General features: G+C 47.7%; 3 protein-coding genes and 1 long non-coding RNA gene across 7 annotated transcripts in view; 2 read left to right on the top strand and 2 right to left on the bottom strand.

Annotated features, from left to right (window-relative positions):
* Nucleotides 1-599: 599 nt before the first annotated feature.
* Nucleotides 600-2,865, bottom strand: mrpl18 (mitochondrial ribosomal protein L18). Of its 2 annotated transcripts, none has more exons than XM_064337772.1 (4): nt 2,718-2,865; nt 1,809-1,977; nt 1,367-1,601; nt 600-782 (listed from the first exon to the last, which is right to left on the bottom strand). In XM_064337772.1, the coding sequence occupies exons 2-4, from the start codon at nt 1,967-1,969 to the stop codon at nt 711-713; spliced, it is 468 nt and encodes a 155-aa protein (XP_064193842.1). In that variant the 5' UTR covers nt 1,970-1,977; nt 2,718-2,865; the 3' UTR covers nt 600-710. The 2 variants fall into 2 exon arrangements, with proteins under 2 accessions (XP_064193842.1, XP_064193841.1); XM_064337771.1 differs by lacking the exon at nt 2,718-2,865 and adding an exon at nt 2,444-2,711.
* Nucleotides 2,842-4,619, top strand: LOC135255939 (uncharacterized). The gene is made up of 3 exons (XR_010330322.1): nt 2,842-2,980; nt 3,500-3,606; nt 3,920-4,619. It is a non-coding gene; the product is annotated as an uncharacterized LOC135255939 (long non-coding RNA).
* On the bottom strand, nt 4,383-14,002 carry prpf19 (pre-mRNA processing factor 19). Its single transcript, XM_064337770.1, has 16 exons — nt 13,719-14,002; nt 12,826-12,975; nt 12,186-12,262; nt 10,483-10,624; nt 9,427-9,500; nt 9,072-9,137; nt 8,731-8,772; nt 8,420-8,494; nt 8,209-8,284; nt 8,002-8,111; nt 7,746-7,901; nt 7,159-7,228; nt 6,446-6,619; nt 6,275-6,357; nt 5,617-5,722; nt 4,383-5,028 (listed from the first exon to the last, which is right to left on the bottom strand). Exons 1-16 carry the CDS (start codon nt 13,735-13,737, stop codon nt 4,931-4,933), a joined length of 1,518 nt encoding a protein of 505 aa, XP_064193840.1. The 5' UTR covers nt 13,738-14,002; the 3' UTR covers nt 4,383-4,930.
* Nucleotides 14,003-15,010: 1,008 nt separating this feature from the next.
* The window catches only part of LOC135255934 (uncharacterized), a 12,125-nt gene continuing 9,109 nt past the window's right edge, over nt 15,011-18,026 (top strand). The window contains exons 1-5 of one of the 3 annotated variants that reach the window (XM_064337763.1): nt 15,011-15,177; nt 16,146-16,253; nt 16,344-16,386; nt 17,110-17,391; nt 17,750-18,026. The exon at nt 17,750-18,026 is cut by the window's right edge and continues 8 nt beyond it. In XM_064337763.1, the coding sequence (XP_064193833.1) occupies nt 16,200-16,253; nt 16,344-16,386; nt 17,110-17,391; nt 17,750-18,026 (656 nt within the window). In that variant the 5' untranslated portion in view covers nt 15,011-15,177; nt 16,146-16,199. Of the gene's footprint in view, nt 15,178-15,724; nt 16,254-16,343; nt 16,387-17,109; nt 17,392-17,749 lie in introns of those variants that run through there. The other 2 variants (XM_064337764.1, XM_064337762.1) reach the window with 2 other exon arrangements.

Genomic DNA, 18,026 nt, shown 5'->3' with positions numbered 1-18,026 from the left:
GGTATTAGTTTGCTCTACAGCGCCCCCTGCTTTGACGTTTCAGCGCCACACTGAAGCACAGCTTCCACTGTGTAAACTGACCCCTCCCAAACCTTTAATCCAAACCCTACACCCCTCCCCAATAAGGCTAGGCAGCATATCGATATCGTGATATGAGACTACATATCGTCTGGGGTTTTGTATATCGTGATATGGCTTAAGTTGTCTTTTCCTGGTTTTAAAGGCAGCATTACAGTAAAGTGATGTAATTTTCTTAACTTAGCTGACTGTTCTATTATTTGCCTTTACCCACTTAGTTATTATATAGACATTACTGATGATGATTTATCAAAAATCTAATTGTGGGGAGGACTATTGGTACTTTCACAAAATTACACAATGTCAAAAATATTGTGATATTGTCCATATCACCCAGCCCTACTCCCCAACCCCTTACCCTACACACTACACCCCTCCTGTCCAGCAGTGACATCGCCACAGCCAAGACATGGCAGGTCTTAAATACTGTAACTGCAGCCTTAAGGAAACCAGCTTGACCGTAATTCCTGGCTACACACCGTCTCCCATCCAAGATTAGCAGCATAAATAAGGGACTCTGGTAAGAAAAATTGACTCTTTATTACAAGCCTGCACTTTCCACCATTTTCTTCACAGTTCCTTTCGGTGCATTGCATCAGCCAGCAGGTACAGCGAGGACGCAAGCCAGCCAATCAGGCGTATCTCCGCCGCGGTTCATTTAGTGTGATCCCGCCCTCTTTCATGGCAGTCCAGAACTTCTGCACCTGAAGGAAAAACGGAGAAAAGATGGCGTTTCACACGGACATCTCTCACTGACCTCTCTGCCCCAGAGTGTGCGCGGTGGCTCGTCTCAGAGGGGACCCCACGGCCAAGGGGCTGTTGGGGGAGCGCACGGACTCGCTATACCCACCAGATACCCATCCTCTCTGCTTCTCAAATACAGGACCAACTAACATTTGCATTAAGCACACAGTATGCTGCGCCGTATTACAGTGCAGAACGTCCACCATGCTAGTCCTGTACTCCGATTTCACAAGAGGTGTCAAATTTGCGTGTTTCAGCTCCAACAGCAGGGAGACTGCTTGGGACAGTAAAACGGGAGTTGAGTATCTTGGGGGGTGGGGTCCAGTTTTGCCGCTGATTGTCAGTGCAGCGATGCCCCCCAGGGCCTATAAGGGACCAATGCCTGCCTGTGACTGCTGTGGCCGGGACTGGCGGGGTGGCGCGTGATTGGCCACAGCAGGAGGAAAAGTCAATGACATGAATGAATGACATGATCAGCCAGCTGTTAAATCCAATACTGATACCGAATATATTCCACCCTGACCCGCACAGACAGGATACTCACGGCCTGTGAGCGGAACTCCCAGGGCAGGGCCCTGAAGCTGACGCGCTGGAGGCCCGCCTCCCGACACCGCTGCGCCAGCACCGCCCCCACAGCCTGGCAGGCAGACACGCAGCGCGTGGACGCTAGCTCCCGCTTCACCGCCCACTCCTGCGTGGAGCACGACACCACCGGCTGGTCCACGCCCGCCGCAAACACCTGCGCCGTCACGTGGTGCTGCGACCGCGAGAACACCAGTCTGAGAGAGGAAGAGGAGGGAATTAAGTAGAACGAACGGTACACATATGAAATGGCTAGTTCCGTCTAAGAAATCAGTAGTTGCTCGTGGTTCAAATGCACACTTGCAGAGAGAACGAGCAGTGTGTAATTCTTAAACTTGATTATTGTCTCGAAGGAAATTCTGGAAAGCAATGGTTCGAGAACTACTTGTACTACTCGTACACACCTGTGGTAGTAATGTCTGGATGGCCACGTATCGCCCCAGCCTCGGTCCTTCACTGCTATGGCCATCTGCTCCAGATTTCGAGGGTTTCTGTTGACAATCTTCGGGCTGACGTGTTCGTTGTCGTCACACATCGGTTCGGTCTGTGGGGCGGCTTGGCTCATAGAGCGAGCTACGGGTGGTAGTAATGCAGAAAATAGTGTTAGTGCTAGTTTTCTAATTCATCATGGCCAAATAACTACGGTAACCTAACCGTGTCAAATATAGTTAGCTAACGGTTAGCACAGCTGTACCCCAAAATCAAGGAAATGTAAGCCATGCCAGTCCTATGCAATGGCCCAGCAACCACAACAGCTATAAACTGCAAAATGACACTTACTTCGCTACATGCTTTTTCATATGTAAGCAGCATTCGTAACTCTGACATTAATTCGTAAATTTATGGCTGACACTGCCTCTGCGGTACTATGACAACCACCATACCCAATAGACAGTCGGTAGATTAGCAGGCTAACGTAGCTAGCTAGCTAACCGGCAGAAAAAGACTACAAGAAATACCCAACACAACCGACACCCGCTACTATATGCTTGCCATTGCGATCCCCGTGGATTAAGATCACTTATAATAACCGACCTACCTGGATTGTTGGATATTCCAACTCTGTTAACTGCGCAAATGCCTTGTCTTTGTACTTGACCTAACAAAAGTCGCACACTTCGACAAAAATCTCCCCAAACCGCCATCTGTTAACCGCTCATATAATTACTGCACAGAAACAACAACCAGCGAAAAGACAAATGGACACTGTCTTTCCGTCGGAATTACCGAGACCGCGTAATAATAAAAACCCAAAGGAAATGTTGAATTTTATTCTATCATGTACGGCGCCATCTTTGTCATCATACACGCACCAGTTTCCGGTTCCGTTCATCAGGTTTTGGTGTTTGTTTGACTTCAGTGGTTCCCCCCACCCCCCCCACTCCACTCCACTGTAACAGGTAGAAAGGCGATATGCCCACTAAGAAAATGAAACAACCTTTATCAATTTTAACACAAGAAATTAACCTCTTGTTGAATATTTTCATGAAAGTTGTTAAGCTGCAAACTACGCCGTTTATTTGAGCTAGCTAATTAATTAGTGCACTATCAAGGGAAGGTGTGTAAATGACGCAAGGTAAGCTGATGTCTGCAATGAATTGAAAGCGATCAAGTACATAATGTGATTAAGAATTATTTCAGTATTTTTTCTTAAATTTATATGTTTTTAAAAAATTGTAGTCATTAAACAATTCTAGAAACTCGACCAACTTGCGTTGCTGATGCTGCCCTACACCTGCGTATAACAGTAGTTTTTGGTTAGGCCTATATAAACATATTCAAGGTATCGCAGAGACGTTTGTGGGATTCAGCACCGAATTATCAGTTAATACGCTAGAGTGGGAACGTTTATTCCTTTGATCACTGAGACGTTTACAATTGGACATCGAATGATGATTTATTAATTTATTTGTGTTATACAGGAACCGTAGTATAACACATAGCATGTGCTCCATTCAACCAAAATGAACCGTTAAACCAAATTCAAGATTGCACGCAAATGCGTAGTTCTTGAGCGCCACATCAATTTTCACTGGAAAGTTATTGCTAACACACAGTTGTGCGTGTGTGTGTGTATGTGCGTGTCTTATTGCAGGAGGTCAAGGAGAACGGGGTGACCCTGAAGCCTAAGATGCTGTAGAACTTATTCTGGAACTACACCCTGAGAGACAGAGACACATAAAAATAATCAAAACAAAAAATGTTAATAATTATTTTCATGAATAATGTTTGTATTGGTATTATTGTGGTTAGCTTCTAGAGTTGGATTAAAACCATGCCTGATGCCATCTCAGGCCTGCAAAGTGGAAAGAGTTCTGAACTGCCTCGGTGGCAGAAGCTGCCTTTCTGGCCATCTAGTGGTGAGCCGATGGTACTGCCATTCCCTTGGTGAAAGCACAACACCCAGCGATAGTCAAATATGGCCCTCCTTGGGCAGTAGTGCTGCTGGTTTTCATTCAGAAAGTGAGGTGAACACAGAAACTAACTGACATTTTCTCCTGCGCCATCCAAACAGGGACTTCTGATTCCCATGATGGACGAGTTTGATGACACAGATCCCACGAACATTAACTCTTTCTCCCCAGGGAAACGGATGAGATTACACGCCTTTAAATAACTGCAACTTCTGTGGGGTGGGGGTGCTTCAGATGATGTTTTGATAGCTGTAAAGTGCTTTCTAACTGCCGTTATGCAATGACTGGAAGTCAAAACATTTCATAATCGTTAGAAATCACGTGGATATGCATTTTTTCCCCTGGAGGTGGCGCTACGTTGAGTGGTGGTAGACTGTGCCACTCTGCACCCAACTGGCAAAGAAGAGAATGATCTCCTGCAGTACAGTACGCCACTGCAGTATTGAGGAAAGCTGCATGGAGTTAGCCTGCTGGCCTCACGTTAAACACTAAAGGGCACACAAGGACTGGCACGCAGAACAAACTCACACCAACAAGCACAAGAGAACACCAGGAGCACGGGGCTGGTTTTAATTCACATTTTTATTGGAGATCCAAAGTCAATTAAATCCCATCTACATAAGGGATATAAATCTCACACAGAACTAATTATGCAAAACTGAAAATTTAAATTTTCATAGAGGGGGACAGAACAAGAAGGGGAGGTCAAAAGGGAATGTAAAAAAAGAAACAATGGCACAATGAACAAAAAAATCAAACCAAGACTACTAGAGAAGAGGAAAAAGGGAAGGAGGAAAGAAAGACAACATGAGGAGAGAAACAGGCAAATAAACGATTCAGTGAAGAATAAGAGACTAAGACAAAACCGTAAAAGTGAGTCAAATGTATTTGTTCTTTGTAATGTGTGTGTGCATGTGTGTGTGTGTATACAAATCTTTTCACTGCACTTATTCTGTGTATATGCATTTTGTACGGTCTCAATTCTAAATTTTGTTGCTTTTGTACATCAGATCTGTTTGTCTACGGCCCTCTGCTGTTCCAACGCCAGCCAATCACAGCTCTTTCTCTGTGTGGGAGTGGCCTGCAGCTCCGCCTCCCCGCGGCCCGGTTCCCTACAGGCTGTAGAACTTGAGGCTTCGGTCCATTCCGGTGGAGGTGAGGAACTGAGCGTGCTCACCAAAGGCCACGCCCGTCACCAGCCCGGAGTGTTCTGAGAGGTAGGCGGGGCCAAGAGAGAGTGAGAGTATTAATACAGGCAGTTTGTGTGAGACCACACCCAATCAGTCCACAACTCGAAGACACTCCCCATCACATGAACTCACATGCACTCAGGCCAGTTCAGTTTTCATACAGCAAAAGACCAAACAAGCAGCGAACAGCCAGAGACCCTACACTCCCCCACATACTCAGCTCTGTGTTCTTAACGCTGAACACCTTGAAGCCAAAACATTCCCATCTGATTCAGCACCGGGCATCACCAACTGCAATACTGCAGCAGTGCATGTTCTGTACTGTAATACAATATACTGTCCTGCAGTACCATAGTTAAAAAGCAGACAACAGAGGGAATGCTGGAGCTGAGTATCAGTTGAGAGTGTTGAGTGTCTGTGTTGAGTATCTGTAGAGTGTTGAGTATCTGTAGAGTGTTGAGTATCTAGAGCGTTGAGTGTCTGTGTTGAGTATCTGTAGAGTGTTGAGTGTCTGTGCTATCACAGGGCTGCTGTGACCCCTGAGGAATGGAGAGAGACAGAATGCTTGACGGACGGACGGACAGACAGACGTGTGGTTTTTCCCTCACCGGTGAAGTTGAGAACTTCGGACCACTGCTTGCAGATGTACACCCTGATGTCTGACCCCCCGACAGCCAGGTACGTCCCACTCTGATCAAACACCAGCGACTTCACCTGAGGGGGTGGGAGTGAAAGAGGGGATCAGGCAGGGAGGCCCAGAGGAACAGGTGCCTTCTGGTTCTTGTAGTTCAGTGTGCTGTACGGTTGTGCTAAGGAATCATATGCATGTATGCAGCCTAGACTGCTCGGCTGCTTCCTTCCCGACGTGTTGACATGGCAACGGCACAAGGGCAGGCACAGACTGGCCAACAGGAGAACCGGGAGAATTCCTGGGGGGCCTGCCCGCTCCACAAAATCACAATTCTGTTTGCCGGTTAAAACTACAACTACCTCCAGGAGACAAGTTCAAAGTTCATCAACCCTGCTAGCCAGGTATTGCGAGTTGATTGGCTAGTGACATTAGCAGGACTAAGAACATATAGCTTGCTAGCAAGGTAGCTATAAGTTCTTAATGAGGTGGTCTAATGTTAGCTTGCCTACATGCTCACAATCACTCGCTAAATTCAGCAATATGTTGTTGTTTTCAAAGCGCTAAAAGTGCTGTTTGTGACACCAACCCTAGCAATCATAACAATGAATAATGACAATAACAAAAATAGCTCTCACCTCATAGCTGCTGTCCAGGCTGATGGTTTTGAAATTTTTCAGTTTTCTAAGATCCCACAGCTTCAGGGAGTAATCCTGAGCACCTGGGAATGACAAGAACAAAGAGTCACAGGTGTACCCACGCACAGAACGACACGCACGCACGCACAGGTATGGATACAGCAGACTCACCTGTGGCCAGGTAGTAGCCGTTCTCGGAGAAGGCGATGGCGGTGACGGGGCCAGAGTGGCCGGGGAAGTTGGCCACGTTGGTGCGCTCCTTCAGGTCCCAGATCTTTATCTGAGAATCGGCCGTGCCCGTCCCAAAAATGAGCCCGTCAGGGTGGAATTGGGCGCAGGTCAGAGCTGGAGAACACACACACACACGCACACACACACACACACGAAGAGACACAGAGAGAGAACACACACACAGAGACACACACACACACAAAGAGACACACACACACACGCACACAGAACACACGCACACACATGAAGAGACACACACAGAGAACACACGAAGAGAGACACACAGAGAACACACACACATAGACACACACAGAGAACACGCACACACACATGAAGAGACACACAGAGAACACACACACACAGAGACACAGAGAACGCACACACACATGAAGAGACACACACAGAGAACACACACACACACAGACACAAACACACAGTGTAGCGTTAAAACACACCATGAGTAAAACACTCACCCCAGCTAGAACACACTCAGCCCAACTAGAACACACTCAGCCCAGCTAGAACACACTCAGCACAACTAGAACACACTCAGCCCAGCTAGAACACACTCAGCCCAACTAGAACACACTCAGCACAGCTAGAACACACTCAGCACAGCTAGAACACACTCAGCCCAGCAAGAACACACTTACCACAGCTAGCTGCCTCATCGGTCACTTTAGTGAGGACCCGGCCAGTCTGGATATCAGAGAAGGCCCAGTACTGAGAGGGAATGGAAGAGAGAGAAAGAAGGGGAACAGAGGCAGAAGTATAAAAGCTGTTCCTCTAAAATCAGTTATCCTAGAGAATGAGAAACAATAAGTTCATTAATTATAGTTATCGTCTATACAGCCTCTTCTGCCACGTGTGCAAGATCAAATGGTATATCCATAATCAGCGTTATGAGTGATTGAGCTCTAGCCTAGTTTACTGAATCTGAATTTGTAAGTTTTCCATTGTTGTTTGCGACAAATTAATATAAACCCATGGCAATGCAGTGTTCTACGAATGCACTGCTTCCAGTATTTGCTCGGAGAGCATGGACGCTGTACTGAGGCGTGAGCTTCATGTGGAGCCATTAGTACAGAACAGGTGTGTGTGTGCGCGTGTGTGTGTGTGCGCGTGCGTGCATGTGTGTGTGTGCGTGTGTGTGTTTGCGTGCGTGCGTGCGTGCGTGTGTGTGTGTGCATGCGTGCGTGTGTGCGTGGGTGCGTGTGTGTGTACAGGTGTTTGTGGGTACCTGGTCCTCAGAGGAGCTCAGCAGGTAGTCCCCGGTGGCGTGCAGGGAGAGGCCGGTCACGCCCGCCTCGTGGGCGCGGATCACCTGCACACAGTTCCCACCTGAGACGGACCACACCCGGATAGTGCTGTCCGGAGAGGCGGAGAACACCACCGCCTGGGGGGAGGGGGAGGGGGGGGTTAATCTTGGTTCTAGCGCGGCACAGATATGGCGAACGCTGTGAACGGTAGCACGTTAGCGAAGGTGTGAGCCTCACCTGGGAGGGGTGGTAGATGACAGAGGTGACTTTCTTGGTGTGGCCCTTCAGAGTGGCCACGATCTGCTCCTCTCTCTTATCAAACACCACCACATTCTTATCGGCGCCCCCTGTGCGCACAGAGAGCGTTAGCACAGAGCAGCACGCCACCCGTTCAGCGCTAAAACACTCCCGGACACAGGAAACAGGAAGTGACATCACACTCACCAGTGAGCACTTTGTTGGTGTCTGTAGGGCACAGGTCCAGAGAGAGAATTCCAGGAACACTGGCACTGTGGAGACCCTGAGACCCAGAAACCAACCGGTCAGTCTGCTGCACCAGAACACAACTGCACACACACACACAAACACAAACACATACACACACACAGAAACAGAGCACACACACACCCACGCGTGCACACACACACACACTCACAGCATGAGAGGCCACTTGTCGGTACTTGCTGAGGTCCTCAGCTCTAACCAGCTCTTCTGGCACAGTCTTCCCCCTCTGAGAACAGGACAGAAAAACACTGTTTACTCCCGATTTACACCCAACACCATTTACTCCTGATTTACAAACATACTGTTTACTCCTGATTTACACCCAACACTGTTTACTCCTGATTTACACCCAACACACTTTTTACTCCTGATTAACACCCAACATTTTTTACTCCTGATTTACACCCCGTACATTCCTCCCATACATCACACCATTTACTCCTCCATCAACACCAGCCTTACCTTCTTTCTCTCTGTGGTAAGGACAGTGGCCTTGTCTTGCAGCTGTAGTGAGAGAGAGAGAGAGAGAGAGAGAGAGAGAAAGAGATGGGGGGGTGGATGAGAAAGAGAGCAAATGACAAGGCCTTATTCTGCACAGGGTTCAGACAGTGCATGGGAGTCACATTATCACATGCATTCTCCTGCTGCTGATCCAATCAGTGAAGATGGGGGAAACACTTGTATTCAGTGACTCATTCTTAAATTGGTTCAGTATCTGCTCACGATAGATTACCCAGTACAGAATGGGTGTGTGAGCTGGTCTGAGTTATATCTGTGGTAAGTGATGGGTGGAGTTCTCTTACCTTCTGGATGACTTCTGGAGTCATTCCCACCTGCTCGCTCACCTCCATCAGCTCGCCTCCACCAGCCTGGGGGTGAGGTATGGCAGGAAAGAGGAGGGGCGGGGTGGAGGAAGAGGAGGTACAGGGTGGAGGAAGAGGAGGGGTGGGGTGGGGGGAGAGGAGAGGAGGTGCAGGGTGAAGGAAGAGAAGGGGCAGGGTGGAGGAAGAGGAGGGGCAGGTGGAGGAAATGTGGGCATGATTTAGAAAACAATCCCCACATCCATAAGTCAAAAACCACAGGTTCCCTTCCTTTCCAGCATCTCACTCTCTCATTGGGCAATTCTTTGACTGACGTGTGTTTGGACCAATGACTCACCGCAGCCGGTGGCTGAGAGGCAGGAACAATCTGGGGGACAACCAGTCCAGCCTGGGGCTTCAGAGTGGCCAAAGCTACAGACAGAAAGAAAGGCCAATCAGAGCACTACAAATTTAAATAGGGAAAGAGAGAGAGTTTGAGAGTGTGCAAATGTGGGAGAGCCCGAACGAGAGATAGAGAGAGCGTGTAAGAGCGACAGAAAGAGGGATAGAGGAGAGAGAGTGAGAGAAAGAGGGATAGAGGAGAGAGAGTGAGAGAAAGAGGGATAGAGGAGAGAGAGTGAGAGAAAGAGGGATAGAGGAGAGAGAGTGAGAGAAAGAGGGATAGAGGAGAGAGAGTGAGAGAAAGAGGGATAGAGGAGAGAGAGTGAGAGAAAGGGATAGAGGAGAGAGTGAGAGAAAGAGGGATAGAGGAGAGAGAGTGAGAGAAAGAGGGATAGAGGAGAGAGAGTGAGAGAAAGGGATAGAGGAGAGAGAGTGAGAGAAAGAGGGATAGAGAGAGAGAGTGAGAGAAAGAGGGATGAGGAGAGAGTGAGAGAAAGAGGGATGAGGAGAGAGTGAGAGAAAGAGGGATAGAGGAGAGAGAGTGAGAGAAAGAGGGATAGAGGAGAGAGAGTGAGAGAAAGACGGATAGAGGAGAGAGAGTGAGAGAAAGACGGATAGAGGAGAGAGAGTGAGAGAAAGGGATAGAGGAGAGAGTGAGAGAAAGAGGGATAGAGGAGAGAGAGTGAGAGAAAGGGATAGAGGAGAGAGTGAGAGAAAGAGGGATAGAGGAGAGAGAGTGAGAGAAAGGGATAGAGGAGAGAGTGAGAGAAAGGAGAGAGAGAGTGAGAGAAAGGGATAGAGGAGAGAGTGAGAGAAAGAGGGATAGAGGAGAGAGTGAGAGAAAGAGGGATAGAGGAGAGAGTGAGAGAAAGAGGGATAGAGGAGAGAGAGAGAAAGAGGGATAGAGGAGAGAGAGTGAGAGAAAGAGGGATAGAGGAGAGAGAGTGAGAGAAAGGGATAGAGGAGAGAGTGAGAGAAAGAGGGATAGAGGAGAGAGAGTGAGAGCGCTTACCCTCACGCGCCGCGGTCACCTCCTTGGTGAGGCGGGCGATGACTCTGCAGGCGGCGTCGTGCTGGTACAGGGCGTGCGAGAGCTCCTGCCGCGTCGTCTGCAACTGCTGCCTCAGCGTGAAGCTGTGCAGCATCACTGCGTCCTGAGGGAGAGAGACATTAACACTGCACTGAGAGAGAGAGGGCGAGAGACATTAACACTGCACTGAGAGAGCGAGAGAGGGAGAGAGACATTAACACTGCACAGAGAGAGAGAGACATTAACACTACACTGAGGGAGAGAGACATTAACACTGCACTGAAAGAGAGGGAGAGAGACATTAACATTGCATTGAGAAAGAGAGAGAGGGAGAGAGACATTAACATTGCATTGAGAAAGAGAGAGAGGTAGAGAGACATTAACACTGCACTGAGCGAGAGAGAGCGAGAGAGAGAGAGACATTAACACTGCACTGAGAGAGAGAGGGAGAGAGACATTAACACTGCACTGAGAGAGCGAGAGAATTTGGACATCCTTTAATAGACCACATCACCCACAGCCCAGCAGTTCTGCGCACCCTTGCTTCCCAGGCTGGCTGATAGCTCAGCCTCTCCAAATTCTAAGATTTCCTTCTCGTCCCCTTCAGACAGCCCCCAGCCCCCTCTGTACTGCAGCACGCCAGGCTCCCCTGTACCCCTCCTCATCCTCCTTCTTCTTCCTCCCACCTCAGTCCATCCATTCCCTTCTCCTATCTCTCGCTAATCAACCTAACCTAACCTAACCTAACCTAACCCCCCCCCCCCCCCCCCCCGGCCTCCAGACCCTGGCTCCCTCTTTCATCTACCCCAGCCCCATCACCCCCTAAACCCACCTCCCCACACTACCTGTCCTGAACCACACAGAGACCCCACTGCCTGCACAGACAGACCCATTACATTACATTCATTTGGCAGACGCTTTTATCCAAAGCGACGTACAAGAAGTGCATTTTCATGATCGTAGACAACTGCTGAACACGGGTTCAGGCAGTGCGTGCAGGCAGACCCCACAGCCTGCACGCACAGACCCCACTGCCTGCACGCACAGACCCCACTGCCTGCACGCACAGACCCCACTGCCTGCACGCACAGACCCCACTGCCTGCACACACAGACCCCACTGCCTGCACGCACACAGACCTCACTGCCTGCACACACACAGACCCCACTGCCTGCACACACACAGACCCCACTGCCTGCACGCACACAGACCTCACTGCCTGCACACACACAGACCCCACTGCCTGCACACACACAGACCCCACTGCCTGTGGGTTTCTGCGTTCTGCCCCCGAGCTTGCTGCACTCAAAACAGCGCAAGCTGTCTGGTGTGGCGTAAACAGCACAGGAGATTTCTCCCTGCTTTACATAAAAACTGACATTCAAAGTCTGCTCCAGGTTTTCCAGATACGTGACCACCTGCCTCCTTAGCGACAGAACAGGTTTTTAATGTAAATGGTATGAAGCTGGCTAACCCATTAATCCAACAAACACAAAGCACAGAGCAGCTCCATAGTATCACTGCTTACCAAATTAGGGCAAACCAAGTTATGAAACAGACCAAAACCTCTTGTCTGGAACATTGGGATGATATTGTGATGATGTAACCAAAACACAGAATAGGCTAGATTGCTATCAGACCCTAGGGAGAGGGAGAAAGGGTGGGGAGTAGCACAGTGCACTCACCCATTCATCCTGCAGGGCTTTGAGAATGGCAGGAATGCTGGTGGCAGAAGGAGCCTTCGGTCTGACAGGGTGGGAAACTGAGGGAGGAATAGGAACACACAGGAGGCAAAGACTAAAATCACACAGGAGGCAAAGACTAAAATCATACAGGAGTCAAAGACTAAAATCACACAGGAGTCAGAGACTAAAATCACACAGGAGGCAAAGACTAAAATCACACAGGAGTCAGAGACTTAAGCCATACAGGAGTCAGAGACTAAAGTCACACAGATGTCAAAGACTAAAGTCACAGGAGTCAGAGACTAAAATCACACAGGAGTCAGAGATTAAAGTCACACAGGAGTCAGAGATTAAAGTCACACAGGAGTCAGAGATTAAAGTCACACAGGAGTCAGAGACTAAAACATACAATACACTCAAACAGGAATCAGATAAACTATGTAAAACACTATAAATCATTTATAAAACTGATTCCAGAGACAGCAATCCACTGGAAATCAAGTGGAAATTACACCTCCTAGTCTGTGATCAGATTACTTTGGATGTGATTAACAGACTTGTATGCCCCCGCGCACACATACATGTACACACACACACACACACATAAACACACATGAGCGCGCGCCCACACACTCCTCACCCTTGATGTCGATGAGCTGCTCCTCGGATAGTGGCTGGCCGTTGATGGGATCGGCGCCATTCTCAGCGATGTACTTCTCTATGAGCCGGCGCTCAAACACCTGGTTAGAGACGGGACTCAGGCACGGGCGCTCCGGGACCTCGTTAGAGACTGGGGGGAGGGGGTGTAATGATACCATTTCATTTTTAACATGCCAGTGGGCTGATTGTATGATTTATTAGCCGTTTTCCCCCCACAGTTACTGGGTATGAATGATCTCCTAGTGTCTGACTATGGTACGACTAACTTAAACTTTTGGATTCCTCAAAGCCACACGGATATCTAGTTATACTGTAATGTAATGTAATCCAAATACATTTAGTCTGTAGATGCAGTGGGATTAAAATATAGTATACATCCTGGAGTTACATGCAAGCGCCCTTTACCACTGCAGTGAAGTGAATTGTATCACGATAACAGCTATGCGTGCAGGGGGACAGACTCTCCGACGTCCGCGATAAACGGCAACAGGTCTGAACCAAAAACATGCTGAGGTGTAACGTTAGCTGATCCAACTCTGGCTTACATATATGCTGCCAAATATATAAGGTCAAATCAGACGCTACAACTTTCCTTAATGCAAATACATGTAGCTAAAACTAGCTGCCTTATTGAGCTAATCAGCTAGCCAGCCAGCCAGCCAGCCATAAGCGGCAAGAGTTAGCTGCTAACCATAGCATGTTAGCTAGCTAGAGTTGAAAGATAGCAATAATAATAAATATATATGGGCTAAATCTAAATAGGCTAAAATGAAAGCAAATCAACCAAATGAGAATAAAATACTACAGCACAAAAATTCACATTTCAACAGTTCATGAACTGCCTTTCTCCTAGGCCAATTCATTCGAACTTACTTGCACAAACTAAAGACATCTTCCTTCCACCACTGTTTGATCGGTCCAATAATGACAGTAACTAGAAGTCAAATTAGACAAATCTTTGCTTCACTATCAAATTACTTCTGTTTCGTTTCCGCCGATTATTTTTTTTACGTTTTTGATTTGCTTTTGCGGGCTTTCTTATTTCTGCGGCAGGCTCCTACACGCTGCGTGCCGAACGTTACCGCGTTTCCCGCTGTATGATGGGATAGCACCCGTCCTCCAACTCCACCTCCAAATCAGCCGACTGAAGAGAACGCGGTCATTCAAACTTCGTGTCACATCAAGGTGTCAAATAACAAAGAGTTGTGGAAGACATTTAAATGATGTTCTGAACAGCTGATGAAAAATGACACTCCAGCACAAAATGTACAAGTTCTTTGCACTGAAAATAAATATCGATGCTAAAATAGATCTAGACACATTTATACTTTATTATCCACATGGGGATTTTTTTCTAACAGCATAATATTCACATTTACAAACATTTATACCTAGAAACATACAATCATTTACAGTGGGGGAGGGGGGAAACATTAGCCAGCATCACTTTGGAATAGTGCTTGGTTAATTAGTGTGACCAAAGATACCCAATATTGTTTGTTGTAACTTGGCGTCATTTTGATATTAAAGGTTGAAACGGCGGATTTAGCAAGTCTTAATGAATGACTTACAGACAGTTTTTAGTATGCGTGAGTAATTTGGCATTTTTGTATGTTGAAAACTTTTTTTTTTTGAGATGGAGATTTACAATGTCCTCAATCTCGAAGTGAAATGGAGAATAAATATACTATTATATGGACGTAGTTACGTGTTCTGCCACTAGATGGTAGTATTGACATGCATTTTATTTATTATTATTTTTTTCATTTTTTTTTTTTTTTTACGTTCATGATTTCTAATTCCTTGGTAGATGCCAGTAGCCTATGTGCGGCTAAACTGCATGTGGTCCGGTTAAATTTTCAATGTTGTATACAATGTTTTGTTTTTAGAAGTTCATAGTTTTTCATTTCCATTTTTGTCTGTTTTATTGTCTACATGAATAATATCTTGAAATAATATTTTGACAGGTAATGTTGGATTTCGATTCAGCATATGCTACAAGTAAATACACTTCTGATTCTTTGAAAATGTAGGATTTCAAACATTCTAAATTGATAGTGCAGGCATCTTTCTAAATATCCAACAAAACGAGTTTGAAGATAGGGGAGAAAAATGTGACTCCACTATTTACGTTGTGGATGGTCACGTGTTTTCGGCCTCTCGTGGGTTAAGGCTGTAAAAAAAAATCCAGACGGGTAGAGGGGGTGTGCTACTCGTCTATAATTGTGCTTCGCCCATTTTGTCCTCTGTTCTTATTATCTTTAAGGCGTCACTTATGTCTGTTATTTTTAATATTGGACATACAAAAGGCAACTAGCACGCAGACATTATCGTGAGTATATCTGTCAGTGTTAAAGGCGGCGATCCGCACGGATTTAGCCAGCGAACTAGCTGCTAACATATTTTCATAAAGTATCTTAATCTCCATTTAAAAAACTCACTAACCACCGGATAAACCCATCTGGTACTCAGCCTCCATTGTATGCGAATTTGTTGCGCATGGACTGAATGAAACCGTTCTGTTTTCCGATTGTAAAACTTGTTTTTCTTTTGTTCATTGTATAACTGCATGACTGATTGTAGCCAGACAATATGCTAAATATAGTAAAACGGGTAAATCAAAGATTAAACTGCACATATATTTTTAAATAAGTGTACTCTTTGTGCAGTTTTGGTGTCTCGAAAATGTATCCGGCTGATCATTCATTCCATTGTTTTGTTGATGGTTTGTTGTCATGCACGTCGCGGGAACGCCCTTCGGAGTTATGGGGCTCTGGATTAATTCGGATGGATCCTTTCCATTGAATTGATGAAAGACGGGAGGGGAGAGGGGGGGGGGGTGAATAGTAGTCAGGATTTATAAATAAAATGACTCTTACATTCAATAATGAATGCATTTAACAGGAGGGAATAGTATGCAAACTCACCGAGCTTGCATGCGGAACGTGATGTACTATTGGCTGCAGTCTGAAATACAATATTTACTGAATTAAATTCAATATTGCCGTGTACTTTAGCGGAAGAAGAAACGCATATTTATACGCATCAAATCAGCACACGAGTAAATGGATTTCCTTACTGCGCGCATCTCTTTGCTGTTGCATAGCCAACTGTAGCTTTCCGTGTACGGCTAACATTTAAATGACAAAACAAGCACGATTCTTCCGCGAATTTGGTATTTCGCGTAGTTACCTTAATTTATGAAGGCTTATTACGATTTTTTCCAGAATGCAGAGGTTCATTTCTCCGTCCTCGTGTTTCTCACCCCCATGCGCATATCGAACGCTTTTTGGGGAATAGCATAGTCACTACACATCAGACAGGACCGATCCCAAAGCACACAGAAGCTCTAAAATGTCAAAACTCAGCGTTGAACTGCTACTACTGCGGGAGATTTCCGACAAAAAGGCAGGCCTATTCATATTTTCATCACGTCATTTTCTTCCCTGATTTTAGATTTGGTGCTCAAATCAATTTTATTGTTTTCGATCTCCACAGGTAATGTTGGTGTGGATATTGCTCGGCACCGCTTTCTGTGTTGGTAAGCTTATTTTTAATTCTGAAAAAGACGCATTTAACGAAACTTGTCCATGAAAATGCACCTGTAAACTGTATTAAACCAGTGTTGGCTGCACTGTACTTATCTGTTGCCTGTGCTAAATCATCATCCCTCTCTGCATCTGTAGCCTGTGCTCCCTCTCTGCGCTGTGTATGTACCTGTAGCCTGTGCTCCCTCGCTGCACTGTGTACTTACCTGTAGCCTGTGCTCTCTCCCTGCACTGTGTACTTACCTGTAGCCTGTGCTCCCTCCCTGCACTGTGTACTTACCTGTAGCCTGTGCTCTCTTCCTGCACTGTGTACTTACCTGTAGCCTGTGCTCCCTCCCTGCACTGTGTACTTACCTGTAGCCTGTGCTCCCTCTGCACTGTGTACTCACTTGTAGCCTGTGCTCCCTCCCTGCACTGTGTACTTACCTGTAGCCTGTGCTCCCTCCCTGCACTGTGTACTTACCTGTAGCCTGTGCTCTCTTCCTGCACTGTGTACTTACCTGTAGCCTGTGCTCCCTCCCTGCACTGTGTACTTACCTGTAGCCTGTGCTCCCTCTCTGCACTGTGTACTCACCTGTAGCCTGTGCTCCCTCCCTGCACTGTGTACTTACCTGTAGCCTGTGCTCCCTCTCCGCACTGTGTACTTACTTGTAGCCTGTGCTCCCTCCCTGCACTGTGTACTTGCCTGTAGCCTGTGCTCCCTCTCTGCCCTTCAGATGGCTTCAGAATTGATAACAGGACGCAGGTGGCCTACGGGCGGGACCTGATCATCCCCTTCTCCCGGCGGGCGGTGGTGCTGCTGTTCTCCCCCGCGGACATGCGGTTTGCCCCCATAATGGCGTGGAGCATCCAGGACCCCGCCGGCGTCGAGTGGCGGCGCGGCCGGTCCGACGGCCGCCACTGGATCCTGGAGGGGGTGACCTATGAGGACCAGGGGAAGTACACCCAGCACGACAGCACCAACCACATCCTGTCCTCCGTCATCCTGACCGTCAGAGGTGGGCCAGCGCCCGTCACTGAACACAGGGTGCATTTAGCCACTGAAATGTTTTTGGAAATTGTATTAAACATTTAAATTGTATTTCCCCCATACCTCTCCTGCTCCCTCTATCCCTTTCTCCCCCTTTCCTCTGCCCCTTCCTGTCCTTCTCCATCTCCCGCTCTCTCCTCTGCCCCTTCCTGTCCTTCTCCATCTCCCCTTTTCCTCTGCCCCTTCCTGTCCTTCTCCATCTCCCGCTCTCTCCTCTGCCCCTTCCTGTCCTTCTCCATCTCCCGCTCTCTCCTCTGCCCCTTCCTGTCCTTCTCCATCTCCCGCTCTCTCCTCTCTTCCTCCCTCTTGTTCTTGTCTCGTTTCAGAGGAGCGGCACTACCTGGACCGGCGTGTGAACGGTTCCATGACCATCTCGCTCCGCGTGCCGCTGGCCGACGCCCAGCTGTCCTTCACCCCGGAGGGCGGGAAGGAGAACTACAGCCTGGTGCGGCGCGGGACGCTGGACACGCCCGACGAGTCCTACCGAGCCCGTCTGCAGCTGGGGCTGTCCAGGATCATCCTGGAGGGCCTGACTATGGAGGACAGCGGCCAGTATGAGCTGCGCGACCGAAACCTGAACCTGGTGTCCACCACCCGGCTGCG

The sequence above is a fragment of the Anguilla rostrata genome, chromosome 5, assembly GCF_018555375.3.
Source record: "Anguilla rostrata isolate EN2019 chromosome 5, ASM1855537v3, whole genome shotgun sequence".
NCBI lineage: Eukaryota > Metazoa > Chordata > Actinopteri > Anguilliformes > Anguillidae > Anguilla > Anguilla rostrata.
Note: the sequence above shows the minus strand (reverse complement) of the source record. Positions and strands in the feature narration are given on the sequence as shown.

Bases quoted from the DNA above. Each gene is read 5' to 3' on its own strand.
- prpf19 (XM_064337770.1), bottom strand. The intron at 6,358-6,445 runs GTGAGTCTGCTG...TGTCATTCCCAG, and splicing joins CGGCTACTACCTGGCCACAG to GTGCTCAGGATTACTCCCTG. The intron at 5,723-6,274 runs GTGAGAGCTATT...CCACCCCCTCAG, and splicing joins GCCTGGACAGCAGCTATGAG to GTGAAGTCGCTGGTGTTTGA.
- mrpl18 (XM_064337771.1), bottom strand. From the start codon at position 2,549: ATGGCGGTTTGGGGAGATTTTTGTCGAAGTGTGCGACTTTTGTTAGGT. The intron at 1,978-2,443 runs GTAGGTCGGTTA...TACCACCCGTAG, and splicing joins TGGAATATCCAACAATCCAG to CTCGCTCTATGAGCCAAGCC. The intron at 1,602-1,808 runs GTGTGTACGAGT...TTCCTCTCTCAG, and splicing joins TCCAGACATTACTACCACAG to ACTGGTGTTCTCGCGGTCGC.